The sequence below is a fragment of the Malaclemys terrapin genome, chromosome 23, assembly GCF_027887155.1.
Source record: "Malaclemys terrapin pileata isolate rMalTer1 chromosome 23, rMalTer1.hap1, whole genome shotgun sequence".
Lineage (NCBI taxonomy): Eukaryota > Metazoa > Chordata > Testudines > Emydidae > Malaclemys > Malaclemys terrapin.
In genome coordinates this window covers 16,368,616-16,385,395 of record NC_071527.1, presented here as the reverse complement: position 1 = coordinate 16,385,395, position 16,780 = coordinate 16,368,616, and the positions used below count along the sequence as shown (strand labels likewise).

Sequence of the window (16,780 nt, the reverse complement as noted above, 5' to 3'; positions counted from 1 at the left end):
TCCAGAAACTAGGCAGGACTTGGAGGAAACCAGCCAACCCACCCAGCTCCTCCACAGCCAGCCGGGCACGCTGCCCCGAGCTGGGCACACCGGGGCTGGCACGCCCAGGACTTTGGGGCATCCCGCCGGGCAGACTGCCCCGAGCCGGGCACACCGGGGCTGGCACGCCCAGGACTTTTGGGCTTCCTGCCGGGCAGACTGCCCTGAGCCGGGCACACCGGGGCTGGCACGCCCAGGACTTTGGGGCATCCCGCCGGGCAGACTGCCCCGAGCTGGGCACACCGGGGCTGGCACGCCCAGGACTTTGGGGCATCCTGCCGGGCAGACTGCCCCGAACCGGGCACACTGGGGCTGGCACGCCCAGGACTTTGGGGCGTCCCGCTGGGCAGACTGCCCCAAGCCGGGCACACCGGGGCTGGCACGCCCAGGACTTTGGGGCGTCCCGCCGGGCAGACTGCCCCGAGCCGGGCACACTGGGGCTGGCACGCCCAGGACTTCGGGGTGTCCCGCTGGGCAGACTGGGTATTTAGAGACCCCCATAGCACTGAGTAGAGAATTTGTTCCCTTCTGTATCTCGAGACCCCCTGTAGAACGGAACAGGGAATTCCATCCCTCCTATAGGCACCCCCAGGGGCCGTATAGCAGCAGATGGAGGGGCTGATTCCCTCTATAGGGCTTTGTAGGGAGCCTATGGCAGGGGGAGGGGGTGAGTAGATGGGACGAGATTTGGGGATACCCTGTAGACCCCCCAGGGGGGCTGGTCTCTCTGCGGGGTGATGATCTGGGGGAGGGCTTTGGAGGGCCAGGGGGGCAACATCACCCCCATACCCGCTCCGGCCAATCTGGATTAGGGGATGGCGTCTCTGTTGCCAAGCGGTTGCTGAGAAGACGGTTGCTGCGGCAACTGAGGCCCGCGGGCTGGGCCAGATGGCTGTCATGTGGAAAAGGGGTCCGGGGGGGACTCAGGCCCTGGGTGTGTGTCTCAGTCCAGCCCCCCCGCCCCGTGACATATGTTTGCTGGGGGGAGGGGGGGCTAAGCTCGTTGTGTGGCGTTAAGGCGGATGGAGCCGGGGGATCATCCTAATTAGGGGCTTAGCCCGGCTAAGCCGGGCCGCAGCCTGCAACTCACACCGCGGCCGGCTGCACCATGGCAGGGGACGGCCCCGCGCGCGCCCCGAGACACAGCTGCCCGAGCCAGGCGGGGCCAGGGGCTGGGACAATGGCAGGGCCCCAAACGGGGGTGACTTCCCTCCTTGGCCCTGTCTGTCTATCGCTCCCCCCATCCCTCCATCCCCAGCCCGGCCCATCTGTCTGTCCCCAGCCCCTGCTATCTATCTATCTATCTATCTATCTATCTATCTATCTATCTATCCCCATGCCCCATCTATCTATCTATCTATCTATCTATCTATCTATCTATCTATCTATCTATCTATCCCCATACACCCCATCTATCTATCTATCTATCTATCTATCTATCTATCTATCTATCTATCCCCATCCACCCCTTCTATCTATCTATCTATCTATCTATCTATCTATCTATCTATCCCCATACCCCATCTATCTATCTATCTATCTATCTATCTATCTATCTATCTATCTATCTATCTATCCCCATTCCCCCATCTATCTATCTATCTATCTATCTATCTATCGCCATACACCCCCTCTATCTATCTATCTATCTATCTATCTATCTATCTATCTATCTAACCCCATCCACCCCCCCATCTATCCCCATTCATCTATCTATCTATCTATCCATCCAGCTCATGCAGAGCTCTTCGGCTGACTCTCCCTGCTGCCAGGTGCTACCAGCTGTGCTGGGGGATGGGGATCTCTCTGCTCCCCAACTCCTATTGGCTCCATGCCAGGGGCGCTGTGTGCCCCCAATGCCCCCTCCATACCAGGGACCCCCACTCTCCCCATGCCAGGGGCGCTGTGTGCCCCCAATGCCCCCTCCATACCAGGGACCCCCACTCTCCCCATGCCAGGGGCACTGTGAGCCCCCAATGCCCCCTCCATACCAGGGACCCCCACTCTCCCCATGCCAGGGGCACTGTGAGCCCCCAATGCCCCCTCCATACCAGGGACCCCCACTCTCCCCATGCCAGGGGCTCCGTGCATCCCCCATTTGGCCTCTTCCAGATTTCCGATTTCCCCCCAAATCCCGGGGGCTGTGCCCAGAGGTGCCGAGAACAGTCCCTGTGATTTTCGAGTGGCTCAGAGGCGGCTGGGCAGAGCCCCCGGGATTTGGGGGAAAATCGGAAATCTGGAAGAGGCCAAATGGGGGATGCCCGGAGCCCCTGGCATGGGGAGAGTGGGGGTCCCTGGTATGGAGGGGGCTGCCTACCAAGTGTCACCCTCTCGCTGCCTCCCACCCTGGAGTGACCTGAATGGATTGACGGCGTCTGGGCAGAATGTGATCCCGGGTGGGGCTGGGAGCCAGGACTCCTGGGTTCTATCCCCAGCTCGGGGACGGGAGTGGGGTCTTGTGGTTAGAATGGGGGAGAGGGGGTGGAAGCCAGGACTCCTGGGTTCTGTCTCGGCTCGGGGAGGGAAGTGGGGATCCAATGGGTAAAAACATGTGGAGGGAGGTTGCATTTGGGACCCCCCACAATCCCTGGGGCCCAGGCCCTCGGGGGAGGGGAGCCTCCAGGTGGGTTTGCACAGGTCTGGCTGGGCCTCAATCTGAGGGTGGGGAGAGGAGGGACCCAGCGAACCCAGCCCCATGACACCATCTGGGAATGAGGCCCCAGTGTGAGGGGGCCCACGGAGGGGCTTCCAGTTCCCAGGGTGCTGGGGGAACTCATAGGAACCCCACCTTTCAGCACCAAGGCAGGGGGGTGTCTGCTCGGGGGAGCCCTGGGCTGGGACGGGGGGGCTGCGGGTGGGACTGAGGAGCGTTGGGGGAGCTGTGGGGGGGCCCTGGGCTGGGACGGGGGGGCTGCAGGTCGGGACTGAGGATCGTTGCCGGGTGCAGTTTGGCTGGTAGTTCACCGCCTGGGGCCGGGGATAATGTCGAGATCGATGTACGGATCAATAACCCGACAGGGAGCCGATGGCCACCCCAGAGCAGCTGCAGGGGCCACTCAGCGGAGCAGGGCGGGGGCGGAGGGGTCCCTGGAGGGCTGGGTGTTGGCGGGGCGGGGGCGGAGGGTCGCTAGCAGGCCGGGTGTTGGCGGGGCGGGGGCGGAGGGGTCGCTGGCAGGCCGGGTGTTGGCGGGGCGGGGGCGGAGGGGTCGCTGGCAGGCCGGGTGTTGGCGGGGTGGGGGTGGAGGGGTCGCTGGCAGGCCGGGTGTTGGTAGGGCGGGGGTGGAGGGGTCGCTGGCAGGCCGGGTGTTGGCAGGCTGTGGGTGCTCTGCCATGGGCCAAATCCTGCTTGGAGCAGATGTAACCCATTGGGGCGCCCTCCCCTGGCAGTCAGTGCTGGCCCAATGCCCCAGGGTGGCACTAGGGGGCGCTGTACTGCAGGGAGCGGGGTGGGGGCTCAGTAAGGGGTGCTCTCCCCTCGCAGTTGGTCCTACCCCCAATACCCCTGCCTGGTGCTAGGGGGCGCTGTGATTGCTTCTTCCTGATCAATTAAAAATTCCTAGGCCGGGGAGGGGGATGGCGGGGGGTCAGTAATGTCCCTCATGAGGCTTTTTGCAGCTGTTGGGGGAGGCATGAACCTGGCCAAACTCCCCAGCCCCTCTGGGCCCTAATCTGTGGGGTGGAGGTGGAGTGTGAGGCCGGGTGGACACAGAATTTGCCAGGTAGAACCGTGAGGCTTGGGGGGGTCCGATTTTCTAGCTATCCCAGATACCCCCTGGGCTGGCTGCACAGGAGAGAGAGCTGGTCAGTCGGGAGTGTGGAAAAGCTCGTCCCCGACCCACCCAGCCGAGCCGGCGAAAACCCTGGTGGCGCTGGGGTGAGCGATGTCCCCCCCCCCCGGGCTGCGTCCCTGCTAGGGGCACTTTGCCAGGCCCTCTGTGCTCCCCAAGGCCTCTATGCAGACCCAGCCGCGTCTCCGCCGGAAAGCGAATTCGGATTAAGGCAGGGGGTGAATTGAAAGGGCCTCCGGGCTGCACGCAGGAAACGAGGGATGGGTTTGAGGGAATGGGCTCCCCGAATCACATACCCCGATCCTGCTGCCCCCCTGCCTTGCCGCTGAGAAAGGGGGATGTCTCCGGGGTTCTCCATTGCTGGGGGCTTTTCACCAACATTAACGTTGGCTGATCAGAAGGGCCAAGACCTCTCATGTCTTTGGGGACTTTCGGACAAGCTGCAGGCAGGGCCATTTCCCCGCCGGCCCGGTCTCACCAGAGGGGCGGCAATGCCCCCTGTATGGGAATCGCCTCCTGGGATCTGCCCTCCGTTTCCTGGACTCACAAAGCCATACGTCATGTGGGTGGCAGGACGGCCGCAAGGATGGAGCAGGGACATGGACGATTAAAGGGTCGTTGGCGATGGAGGCTGGATCGGAGTGCGGGGCGAGGGCTTTTCAGTCTGGCTGACAAGGGCCAGTGGCTGGGAGTTGAAGGTAGATAAATCCGACCCTGGAATTAGACACAGGGAGGTGATGACACGGTGAAGCCGCTTCCCGGGGAGGGGCTGGACTCACCATTGCTTGGAGGGCTTTGAAAGACGATCTCCCACTTCTGGGAGCGATTCTACAGCTTGGGGGGGGGGCTGGTCATGGGGGTCCCCCCTGGCTTGGAATCTGTCAGCCCCACTGTTCATCCCCTTCCATCACGGACCACGAGGAGAAGAGGAATCTCTGCATTGCCCTCCGCATGCTCCCGGCTCTGCATTAAGGCAATGGCTAGAATCCAGCCTCATGCTTCAGGGCTGCAGCTGGTTGCCTGCAGGGGTCAGGAAGGGATGTGGTCCCTTCCCCCACAGTCCACAATTGGGCAGATGGATCCTGTCTCTCTCCCCCGCCCACCCGCCTTCCTCTGGAGCATCAGAGCTTGGCCAGAGAAGAATCGTCTCGCTAGGTGCTGGTTGGTGGAGTTTTCTCAGGGTCAGACTGGCTGCCCGATTAGGGGCAGGGAGGAATTTCCTCAGGTCAGATTGGCAGGGATCGGGGGCGGGGCGGGGGGGGTTTCGCCTTCCTCGCAGCGTGGGGCTGGGAGTATCTGGGCAGGTTCGATTCCCTGCCATCGTGGGGGCGTCGGGGGCACCTGGCTCCCCTCGGTCTCTGCCCGAGGCTGGTTTCGCGGAGATCCTGGGGGCGTCCAGGGGAAGGAATGGCCTGGAGATCAGGCTAGAGCTGCTGGCTGTCAATGCAAGCCAGGGCGGCGCTGGAAGTGCAGGGCTTGCTCGGCCTGGCCGGACGCAGGCTGCTGGGGAGATGAGCGCTCCGGGGGGAAGCCAGGGAGGGGGGCGCGAGCAAACGGGGACAGACTGAGGCTGGACATGGGGCGGTTTCTGGCCACCGGGGGGAGGCAGATCTGGGGCCCCCCGAGGAGCCAGGTGGGTGAACGCGTTGGAAGGTGGATCAGTGTCTCAAGGGGAGGGTCTGATGGGGCGTCCTGGGGCAGCCGGGCCTGGAGGATCCAGCGTCCTCGGGGGGGGGGGGGGGTATGCGGGCGGCTGAGGCAGGGTTAAGAGCAAGGCCAGGACTGGAACGGAGGTGTTGGGAAGGGGGGGCGGCTGATTTGGGGTTCATCGGTGCATTGGAGGGGGCAGAAATAACCAGGCCAGGGCGGGGGTTGGAGCAGGCTCCCCATTGCTCCGTTGCGGGGGAGGGGAAGGAGCTCAGCTGCAGGGAGCGCACGGGGGGGGAGGGGGTGGCTCTCGCCCTGGGCAAGGGAGGCTGGGGCCATTTGGGGGCTTGGCTCCCCAGAATGTTAGAACAGCTGGGACTGTCTGTGCTCAGCCTGTCTGTCTGTCCCCCCCCGTCTGTCTGTCCCCCCCGTCTGTCTGTCTGTCCCCTCATCCGTCTGTCCCCCCGCCCGTCTGTCTGTCCCCCCCGTCTTTCCCCCCCGTCTGTCTGTCCCCCCCTGCCCGTCTGTCAGTCCCCTCATCCGTCTGTCCCCCCGCCTGTCTGTCTGTCCCCCCCCGTCTGTCTGTCCCCCCCGCCCGTCTGTCAGTCCCCTCATCCGTCTGTCCCCCCCGTCTGTCTGTCTGTCCCCCCCGTCTGTCCCCCCCGTCTGTCTGTCTGGCCCCTCATCCGTCGGTCTGTACCCCCCCGCCCGTCTGTCTGTCCCCTCATCCATCTGTCTGTCCCCCCCGCCCATCCGTCTGTCTCTCTCTGACCGTCTGTCTGCCCCCCCGCCCATCTGTCTGTCCCTCTCTGCCCCTCTGTCTGTCCCCTCGTCCGTCGGTCTGTCCCCCCCGCCCGTCTGTCTGTCCCTCTCTGCCCCTCTGTCTGTCCCCTCGTCCGTCGGTCTGTCTCCCCGGCCCGTCTGTCTGTCCCCTCGCCCGTCTGTCTGTCCCTCTCTGCCCGTCTGTCTGTCCCCCCGCACCCGTCTGTCTGTCCCTCTCTGCCCGTCTGTCTGTCCCCTCATCCGTCTGTCTGTCCTCCCCCGCCCGTCTGTCTGTCCCTCTCTGACCGTCTGTCCCCCCCCTCTGTCTGTCCCCTCATCCGTCTGTCTGTCCCCCCCCGCCCGTCTGTCTGTCCCCCCGCCCGTCTGTCTGTCCCTCTCTGACCGTCTGTCCCCCCACCCATTTGTCTGTCCCTCTCTGCCCCTCTGTCTGTCCCCTCGTCCGTCGGTCTGTCCCCCCCGCCCGTCTGTCTGTCCCCTCATCCGTCTGTCTGTCCCCCCGCCCATCTGTCTGTCCCTCTCTGACCATCTGCCTGTCCCCCCGCCTATCTGTCTGTCTCCTCGCCCATCTGTCTGTCCCTCTCTGCCCCTCTGTCTGTCCCCCCGCCTGTCAGTCTGTTCCCTCGCCCGTCTGTCTGTTCCCTTGTCTGTCTGTCTGTCTGTCCCCCCAGCCCATCTGTCTGTCCCCTTGCCCGTCTGTCTGTTCCCTCACCCATCTGCCGGCCCCCCCAGCCAGTCTGACTGTTCCCTCGCCCATCTGTCCCCCCTGCCCGTTAGTCTGTTCCCTTGTCAGTCTGTCTGTCCCCTGCCCGTCTGTCTGTCCCCTCGCCCATCTGTCCCCCCGCCTGTCTGTCTGTCCCCTCATCCGTCTGTCCCCCCCACCTGTCTGTCTGTTTCCCCACCCGTCTGTATGTCCCCCGCCTCGGCCCAGCCATCTGTCTCTCCTTCGCCTATCTGTCCACCCACCGCCTGTCTGTCTGTCTGTCTTCCCTTCCCGGCCCGTCTGTCTGTCCCCCCTTCCTGGCGCAGCCATCTGCCCCCCGACTGTCTGTCTGTCCCCTTGGCCCAGCCATCTGTCCCCCCTTTGCGGCCTGTTTGTCTGTCCCATCTCCCTGGCCCGGCCATCTCTTCTCCCAGCCTGTCTGTCCCTTCCCCCCAGCCAGGCTGTCTGTTCCCCCCTGGCCCTGGGCCGGCCGCCTGTCCCCCTCGGCCTGTCTGTCTGTCTGTCCCCCTCGGCCCAGCGGTCTGGGCCCCCCAGCCTGGCCGTCTGTCCTCCAGCACTTGGTCACGCCATCCCCGGGTTTCATGGGCTCTGGATTTGGCAGCCTGGACGGGTTTTGCCAACAGTTTCCTCGGTCCCTTGGCTTTTCCCTGAGCGCGGGTGGGAAGGCGTGTCCGTCTGTCTGTCCATGGCGCGCCCCTCCCCCCGGGGCTGAGCCGACCCCGGCGCCAGGACGCTTGGCGACCCATCGGGGTGGCAGCGAACGCCAGGGCATCCTGCCAGATCCCCCCCTTGGAGAATCCCCCCAACCCCATGGAGTGCCCCCTTGGATCAGTCTCCTCTCCCCACATAGTATCCCTACCCCACGCAGCACCCCCTAACCTCACCACCATCACCCCCTGCCCCCACAGTGCCCCTGCCTGCAGAGGGATCACCCCCCGCCCCACACAGCGCCCCCTGCTTGCAGAGCGATCACCCCCTGCCCCCTCTTGTCTCCAGCAGATAATCAGCACCATGGAGACCCAGGTGTCCAACGGCCCCACCAGTAACAGCGGCCTCCCCAACGGGCCGCCCCTGAGCGCCAACGGGGCGGCCGACGACAGCAAAACCAACCTCATCGTCAACTACCTGCCCCAGAACATGACCCAGGAGGAATTCAAGAGTCTCTTCGGCAGCATCGGGGAGATCGAGTCCTGCAAGCTGGTGCGGGACAAGATCACAGGTACGGGGGCTGCGGGTCGGGAGTGAGGGGCACCGGCAGAGCTGAGGGGGGGCAGGGCTGGGAGAGCAGGGGGTTGTGGGTCGGGAGTGAGGGGCACCGGCAGAGCTGTTGGGGGGCAGGGCTGGGAGAGTAGGGGGCTGCGGGTCGGGAGTGAGGGGCACCGGCAAAGTTGGGGGGGGAGCCCAGGGGTGGGGTAGCAGGGGGCTGCAGGTTGGGAGTGAGGGACACCTGCAGGGCTGTGCGGGTGGGGGGAGGGGGCTCAGTGCCCCACACTCACGTCTCTCCCCGCCCCCAGGGCAGAGTTTAGGTTACGGGTTCGTGAATTACGTGGACCCGAATGACGCGGACAAAGCGATTAACACCCTGAACGGGCTGAAACTGCAGATGAAAACCATCAAGGTGAGCGGGGGGCAGGAGGCGACGGGTGGGGGCTGGGGAGGAGGCTGGGGGGGACGAGGGGATGAGGCTGGGGGGGACAAGGGGATAAGGCCTGGGGTGGGGGCTGGGGATGAGGTGAGGGGGGAGAAGGGGATGGGGGGACGGAGCCGGTTGGATTCAAGGACAGGGAGGGGTTGGGGGGTAGCCAGGTAACCCCCCAAGCCACAGACAGACCCATGGAGCGGGGCGGGGGGAGGAAGCATCACAGATCCTGCCCCTGTCCCCAGCTTGGAGAGGGGCCTAGTGGTTAGAGCAGGGGGCTGGGAGCCAGGACTCCTGGGAGGGGAGGGGCGAAGCGCGAGGAGGTGGCGGGGGAGGGGTTGGCCCCTCCTGTCTCCCTGGAGCCCCCGTCTGACCCCTCCCCGCCCCCCAAGGTCTCCTACGCCCGGCCCAGCTCGGCCTCCATCCGCGACGCCAACCTGTACGTGAGCGGCCTGCCCAAGAGCATGAGCCAGAAGGAGATGGAGCAGCTCTTCTCGCAGTACGGCCGCATCATCACCTCCCGCATCCTGGTGGACCAGGTCACAGGTGGGGGCTGGGAGCCCGGACTCCGGGGTTCTCTCCACGGGGCTGGATCAATGGGGCCTGGCGACTTCAGCGGCATCCAGCTCCAGCCCCTCCCAGGCCCCCTGGATCAGACCCAGGGGCCCATTCGGGCCTGAGGGAGCGCGAGGCCTGGAGACCGACGGGCCGGTGGTGGTGGGGTCAGTGCTGGGGGGGGCCCATGGCTCTGATTTGGCCCAAATGGGGGAGGGGGGCGATCCTCGTCTTGATGGGCCCAGGCTGCTGTGAAAAGCACCCGAGTGCTCAGAGCCCCCTGCCCTGTGGTGCCCCCCACACTGACCCTCTGCCTCACTCCCTGCCCCATGGCGCCGCCCACTGCCCTCCTGCCCCACGGCACCCCCAACTGACCCCCCTGCTCCCTGCAGCACAATGCCCCCTACTGACCCCTGCCCCACTCCCTGCCCCACGGCACCCCCTCCTGACCCCCCGCTCCGCTCTCTGCCCCACGGTGCCCCCTGCCAAGCCTCCTCCCGGCCTCCTCCCCCATGGCACCCCCTACTGACCCCCCTGCTCCCTGCAGCACAGCATCCCCACTGACCCCCTGCTCCGCTCTCTGCCCCACGGCACCCCCTGCCAAGCCCCACCCTGGCCACCTGCCCCATGGCATCCCCTAATGACTCCCCTGGCCCCTTGCCCCATGGCACTCCCTGCCAAGCCCCACCCCGGCCTCCTGCCCCATGGCACCCCCTAATGACTCCCCTGGCCCTTTGCCCCATGGCGACCCTTCCAAGCCCCACCCAGGCCCCCTGCCCCACAGGGCCTGCTCTTAACCCCACAGCTCCCTGCCCCACAGCGCCCCTCGGTGCCGCGCTGAGACCGGCCCAGCCCCCCTGACCTGGCTGCGCTCCCCCCCCCCAGGTGTCTCCAGAGGGGTGGGCTTCATCCGCTTTGACAAGAGGATAGAGGCGGAGGAGGCCATCAAGGGGCTGAATGGGCAGAAGCCGCTGGGCGCCAGCGAGCCCATCACCGTCAAGTTCGCCAACAACCCCAGCCAGAAGACGGGCCAGGCGCTGCTCAGCCACCTGTACCAGACCACGGCGCGGCGCTACACGGGGCCGCTGCACCATCAGACCCAGCGCTTCAGGTGAGCCCCCCGGCCGCACGCCCCTCTGCCTGGGAGCCCCGCCCCCTCACGGGTCACCCCTCCCCTTTGGGCCGTGGCCCCGCCCTTCTACTGCTAGCACCTCCCCTTTCGCCAGTAGCCCCCTCCCCTTTTCCTGGCCCTGCCCATTTTTCTATTAGCGCTTCCCTATTTGCCACGGTGCCTCCCCTTTTGGCAGTGGCCCCTCCCTTCTACTGTTAGCACCGCCCCTTTCACCAGTAGCTCCTCCTCCTTTGCCCTGGCCCCACTCCTTTCACTATTAGCTACCTTCCCAAGACCCCTCTCCTTTTTGCCCCACACCCCTCGTCCTTTCCTCTTAGCACCTTTCCCAGCCCCTCTTATTAACTTCTCCCATTTCACTAGTAACCCCTCCCCCTTTGCTCCTGACTCCTCCCCTTGTTCTATTAACATTTCCCCTTTTGTCCCCTTTTACCATTGGCCCCACCCCTTACACTAGTAGCCCCACCTCCTTTGTTCCTGCCCCGCCCCTTTGCCAATAGCTCCACCCATCTCCTATGTATAGCACCGTTAGTCCTGGTTGCCCAGTGACGAACTCGGGGTCTTTGAAATGGCCCCCTGGGTACCTCTCCCCCGGGCACTCCCTTCCCTCTGTCTCTGCTGGGCCTGGGGGGCTCCGCATCACCTCTCGCTCTCTGCCCCCTGCTGTCACCCCCGCCCCCACCTGGGGCTGGCTCCATCGCAGAGGTGTGAACCGTCCGGGACCCCTGGGGCCTAGTCCGCACAGCGCTAAGCGGGGTCAGGCTGTGGCTAGGACTTGGATGGGAGACCCCCCCCCCTCCCCTGCCCAAGGAGCTGAGTTAGAGGCGGGGGGGTGCCAGGTGCTGGGCCCGGGGAGGCACTGCCTTGCAGAGGAGAAATAAAACTCAGTTCTTAGTAGCTTGGGTCAGGGGCGTGAGCCCAAAATCCCATCCTGCCCCCCAAACTCCTGCCAGGGCCGGGCTCCTCCCTCATGGCCTGGCTCTGTCTGTTGTGCGGCATTGGCTGGAAAACCAGCCCCCACCCTAGAGGTGGCTGCATCCAGCAATGGGGCTGGATCCCCAGGTGTCAAAGCAGTGATGGCCGTTCACGCCGGCCGGGGGGTCTGGCTTTGTGGGGCAGAAAGGAAGGGGGCAGCTGGGATGCTGTTGGCCGTAGCTGTCCCTCTGGAAGGGCAGGTAACCGGTGGCATCTTGGGCAGGGCACCCTGGGTAGGGACTCGAGGGATCCCTGTAGAAACAATCCCCTGCCCCACCCCAGAGGTGGCTGCATCTCAGCACTGGGCATCATGGCTAGATGGGCAGCGGGTGGCCGCGGTGGGAGGGGGGGAATGGGACCATTCCTGGGAAGCCGGTGATTCAGGGACCTCAACTTTCTCAATCACAAGAAGAGGGAGTGGGGGGAGGGGGGCATACTGGGTGCATGGGGGGGGTCAGGGGTGGACCGGTGGCTGGGTTACATGGCAACCATAATTCCCCTCCCCCAGTTTCACTAGATCCCCCCCCCCATTTTTACGTGCTCACACATCAGGGGCTTCGTTACTGCGGCCTGTGAACGAGGGGCTCTGGGTCTGAGCCCCCCCCACATAGGGATGTGACCCCCCCCTCAAACAGCCAGTCCTGTACCCCCAGACAGGGGCCCATCCCCCTCAGCGCCCCGTTTTCTCCAGCTAGGGCCAGTTCTGGCACCGAGCCCGCTCTCCTTGTCTAGTTAACCCTCCAGCTTTAAAATTACCCCCCCAACAGTATAATAGAACCTGACCCCTCCCCAAGCCAGGACTGCGGCGTGGACACAGCCCTGCGGGCAGAGCCTCCGCACATGCGTGACCCATGTCCCTGCCCTGCGTGCGCCACATGTGGCCAAGCCGCTCGGACACGTTTGTGTCCACGGGGAATGCTGGCCTGAGTGTGAGAAAAAATTACACGCAACATGCGTGTGCATCCAGCAGTGTCTGTGTACATCATGCCTGCGTCACACATGCAGCAGGGCGCGTGGGCTATTCCACACGCTGCAATGCCACGTGTCGCACACACGACACGTATGTTGGATGTGTCTCTTCTGAGCAGCCACCTGTAGCGTGCCGTGTGATTCAATGCCTCCTGAGCCTGCATGTGCGAACTGCCACACACACACACACATGGCCAGGGAACACACATGTGCGTGAAGCACACACACCTTCATGGATGCAGCATGTGCTACATGGAACATTCATGCAACATGCTGCCAGGCACATGTGTAACACATGCAACAGAGCCACTGTGCATGCGTGTGCATTTACCCGTGCCACACAGTCCTCGTGCATGCGTGTGCATTTACCTGTGCCACACAGCCCTCGTGCATGCGTGTGCATTTACCCGTGCCACACAGTCCTCGTGCATGTGTGTGTATTTACCCGGGCCACACAGCCCTTGTGTATGCATGTGCATTTACCCATGCCACACAGCCCTCGTGCAAGTGTGTGCATTTACATGTGCCACACAGCCCTCGTGCATGCATGTGCATATACCCATGCCACACAGCCCTTGTGCATGCGTGTGCACTCTGACCTGCAAAGCATCTGCCACGCCCAGGTGCCCTGTACACCCAGGTGCACTGACACGTGTGATGCAGCCCCCGTGCAAACATGTGCCGTGCAGCCATCACGCAGCCGGGTGCACTCACATGTGCAAAGGAGCCGGTGTCGCACCCCCACGTCTCCACGCGGCGCCCCCGCCCTTTCCTGCTCCATAACCGAACCACATGACCACGCAGGGCCCCCCTCCCCGCTTTACAGGGTCAGCTACTAACCGGGGCCTCTCCTCTCCTCTCCCTCTTCCTCCCACAGGCTGGACAATTTGCTAAACATGGCCTACGGCGTTAAGAGGTAACGAGCCCCCCCCCCCCAGCCTGCCGCTGCCCCCCAGCCCCAGCCGCCAGCACTGGGAATTAACTAGCCCCCCCCCCACACACACTTCCCATCCCCTCCCCAAGCCCCCCTGCCAAGCCCAGCCTGACAGCAGAGACACCCTCCCCCTCCCCCTGGGACCCTGCCACCAACCAGATCCCTTCCCTGCGTGACTGGGGGGGCGGGGGGGGACATTGGGGGCGGGGGGGGGTCCTGGCCAGCAGGGTGCCAGGTTCCTGGTTCCATTTCGGGCCTGCTGTTGGAAAGGAAGGACCTTCTTTTGGGGTCGATTCTGCGGCGTCTTCTTTTAAATCATAATCCCAACCCCCGTCCCCCCAGCATGGGAATAGCTGGCCAGTGCAGAATGCCCAGGCGCGCCCCTTCCCCGCCCCCCGGGGGTGTCAGGGCCTTGGGAGTCAGGCGGGGAGGGGCACATGGGACACGTCACTTGATTATTCCCTCCCTTGGGTTGGGGTTCAACGCTCTTCAGAGCCTGCCAGCGTGGGGGTGGTGGGGGGGGGACGTGCGCATATCCCCTAGCAGCAAACACCCCTGCTTTTGTTATTGGGCTTAGAGACCCCGACCCAGATCCAGGCCCCACAGACCCCAAACAAGATCCGGGCCCCTGTTGTGCCAGGCGCTGTCCAGACCCGGGGACAGACAGTCCCTGCCTCGAAGCCTTTACAAGCGAAATAGATCCAAGAAGGGTCATTATCCCCATTGCTCACATGGGGAAACTGAGGCCCAGAGAGGGCCACTGGCTTGGCCAGGATCACCCAGGGAGTCGGGGCAGAGGGGGGAGATGAACCCGATTCAGGATAAGGGCAGCGCAGGCCAGAGCCGCCCATGCCCTGGTCTGGCCACGCCCCCCGAATGGAATTGCTGTGGGGGCGGGGCGGAGGGCGAGAGCGGGTTCGAATCCAGGTCCCAGGCTCTGTTGTCCTGGGGAGGAGCCTCCCTCGAACCCCTGCCCCCCGGAGCTGATCTTGGCGGCTGGCTAGAACCAGGGCCGGCTCCAGGGTTTTGGCCGCCCCAAGCAGCGGCAATTCGGCGGGAGGTCCTTCGTTCCAAGGGGGAGTGAGGGACCGTCCCCCGAATTGCCGCCGAACAGCTGGACTGCTTGGTAAGCTGGTGCCTGGAGCCGGCCCTGGCTAGAACGTGGGGCCTCCCGCACCCAGGCCTGGGGTGGTGGCCAAGGAGAGACCCTGCTCCACATGCCCAGGGCGATTCCCGGCTCCCCGTGCCCAGGGCGGGTGGGTTGGTCCCCGGTCCTTGTGCCCATGGCGATTCCCCGCTCCCTGTGCCCAGGGTGAGTGGATTGGTCCCCGCTCCCTGTGCCCAGGGCGTTTCCCTGCTCCCTGTGCCCAGGGTGATTCCCCGCTTCCCGTGCCCAGGGCAGATGGGTTGGTCCCCGCTCCCCGTGCCCAGGGCGATTCTCCGCTCCCCATGCCCAGGGCGATTCCCGTCTCCCCGTGCCCAGGGCGATTCTTCGCTCCCCATGCCCAGGGCAATTCCCGTCTCCCCGTGCCCAGGGCGATTCTCCGCTCCCCATGCCCAGGGCGATTCCTGGCTCCCCATGCCCAGGGCAAGTGAGTTGGTCCCTGCTCCCCGTGCCCAGGGCGATTCCCGGCTCTCCGTGCCCAGGGCGGGTGGGTGCTGTGCTCCCGCCGCGCTGATGCCCGCGTTACACCCAAGGTAGTCCTCTGTCCTTGATCTCCAGGTTCTCGCCCATCACCATCGACAGCATGACCAGCCTGGCGGGCGTCAACCTGACGGGCGCCTCCAGCGGCGGCTGGTGCATCTTCGTCTACAACCTGTCGCCGGAGGCGGACGAGAGCGTCCTGTGGCAGCTCTTCGGGCCCTTCGGCGCCGTCACCAACGTCAAAGTGATCCGCGACTTCGCCACCAACAAGTGCAAGGGCTTCGGCTTCGTCACCATGACCAACTACGAGGAGGCGGCCATGGCCATCGCCAGCCTCAACGGGTACCGGCTGGGCGACCGCATCCTGCAGGTCTCCTTCAAGACCAGCAAGCAGCACAAGGCCTGAGCCGGGGCCCGAGCCGAGGGCCGGAGAGAGGAGCCGTGGCAGAGACTGGGCAGCCCCCCCCCGACACCCCGACCTGATGGAAAGAGAGACAACCCCACCCAGAATCTCCCGCCCCGTGGCAGGCACCAGCCCCCCACCCCGTGGCGGGCACTGTCTCCCCAGCCCCACAGTGGGCTCTGTCCTCCCCAACTCCATGGCGGGCACCGTCTTCAGCCCGATGGTGAGCGATGGCCCCGAGCCCTGTGGTGGGCACCTTCTCCCCCCCAGCCCCATGGCGAGCGACCCCCAGATGGCGCGCGATGCCCCCGTGGGGGAGCGGAAGGAACCGAACGCCTCGCAGCCTTGGTGAGGAGGAATATGCCACCGCGGGAGCCGTGACCAGACAGCGAGGGGGTGCCGGGGTCCCACCCCGCCCACAGGCAAGGCAAACGTAAGCCTGACCCCCCCACAACTGTGCCCCACGGCGTCGCGAGGACCCCAGCGGGGCAGGAGAGGGGACCCTCCATTATGGGTTGAATTCCAATGTCCCCTCTGTTTTGGGGGTGCCCCTGGCCCTCCCCCCACATCCTGGCTCCCCGACAGCCATCCTGAGGTTCCCCCCAACATTGTCCCCCATCTCTCCCCCTGGGATTCCCCCCAACCCAACTTTGCGGGGCGGGGGGGATTCCCGGCGGGGCCCTCAGTTGTGATCAGCAAGCGCCTCTGGGCTGGGGGGGCAGATGGGTGAGATGTTATCGGGGGCAGGGGCTGCTATTTCCAATCAGTGCTGGTCGGGGGGTGGGGTGGGGAGGGGATGGGCTGCTGCTGTTGAGTTGCTGGGGGGAAATGCTCCCCTGAGCCCCCACCCCCTGAGGCCGACTGTACTGAGCCAACCAGGGCCCCAAGCCCCCCGGCTGTGGGGCTGCCCCGGAGGCAATGGGGGACTGGGGCTCTGAAACTAACCAGGATCCATCCAGGAGCACGGGGGGGGGGGGGAAGAGGGATGTGACGGCACTGGCTGGAGGCACCCCAAGATCTGCCCTCCCCTTCACCATCAGAACAGGGGGTCCCAGCCTGGCTGTCGGGGAAGGGCCGTGGGGCATATTCTCACTATGTCGCCGTGGTGCTGTCAGCCATTGCAAAGCCGACTCCTGGTTTCACCCGACCGGGGCGGGCTCAGGGGCGGACTCGGGGATCGGTGCTGGGGACTGTGCCGGGGAGCCTTGGCTCCAGTGACTCCAGCTGGGGCTTGGTCCAGACGACAGCCCCGATCCTGGCAAGGCCTGTGTGTGTGGGGGGGGTGACTGTGTCTTTAAAATCCAGGCATGCGTCTCTTCCAGCCCCACAGGGCCAGATCGTCCAAAGGATCCAGTGGGGGCTTAGCGCCAAAAGCGGGGCGTTAGGATAAACCCCGCCCACTTGGTGTGAAGGCCACACCCATTCTGTGAAGGCCACGCCCACTCAGTGTGGCGCTCTGTCTCCCTCTAGTGGTGGCTGGATCACACACAGAGGTGGAGGAGCCCATGCCGACTTGGCTAACAGAGCTGGGGGGAGGGAGGGGTGGTAGCAGC

General features: G+C 64.9%; 1 protein-coding gene across 4 annotated transcripts in view; it reads left to right on the top strand.

The window, feature by feature from the left end:
• ELAVL3 (ELAV like RNA binding protein 3) overlaps positions 1–15,930 on the top strand; it is a 39,833-nt gene extending 23,903 nt beyond the window's left edge. Inside the window, exons 2-7 of one of the 4 annotated variants that reach the window (XM_054012861.1) lie at positions 7,978–8,197; positions 8,493–8,596; positions 9,010–9,163; positions 10,058–10,283; positions 13,123–13,161; positions 14,882–15,930. In XM_054012861.1, coding sequence (XP_053868836.1) covers positions 7,978–8,197; positions 8,493–8,596; positions 9,010–9,163; positions 10,058–10,283; positions 13,123–13,161; positions 14,882–15,230 — 1,092 coding nt within the window. In that variant the 3' untranslated portion in view covers positions 15,231–15,930. Of the gene's footprint in view, positions 1–7,974; positions 8,198–8,492; positions 8,597–9,009; positions 9,164–10,057; positions 10,284–13,122; positions 13,162–14,881 lie in introns of all 4 variants that reach the window. The other 3 variants (XM_054012862.1, XM_054012863.1, XM_054012860.1) reach the window with 3 other exon arrangements.
• The last annotated feature ends 850 nt before the right edge of the window (positions 15,931–16,780 follow it).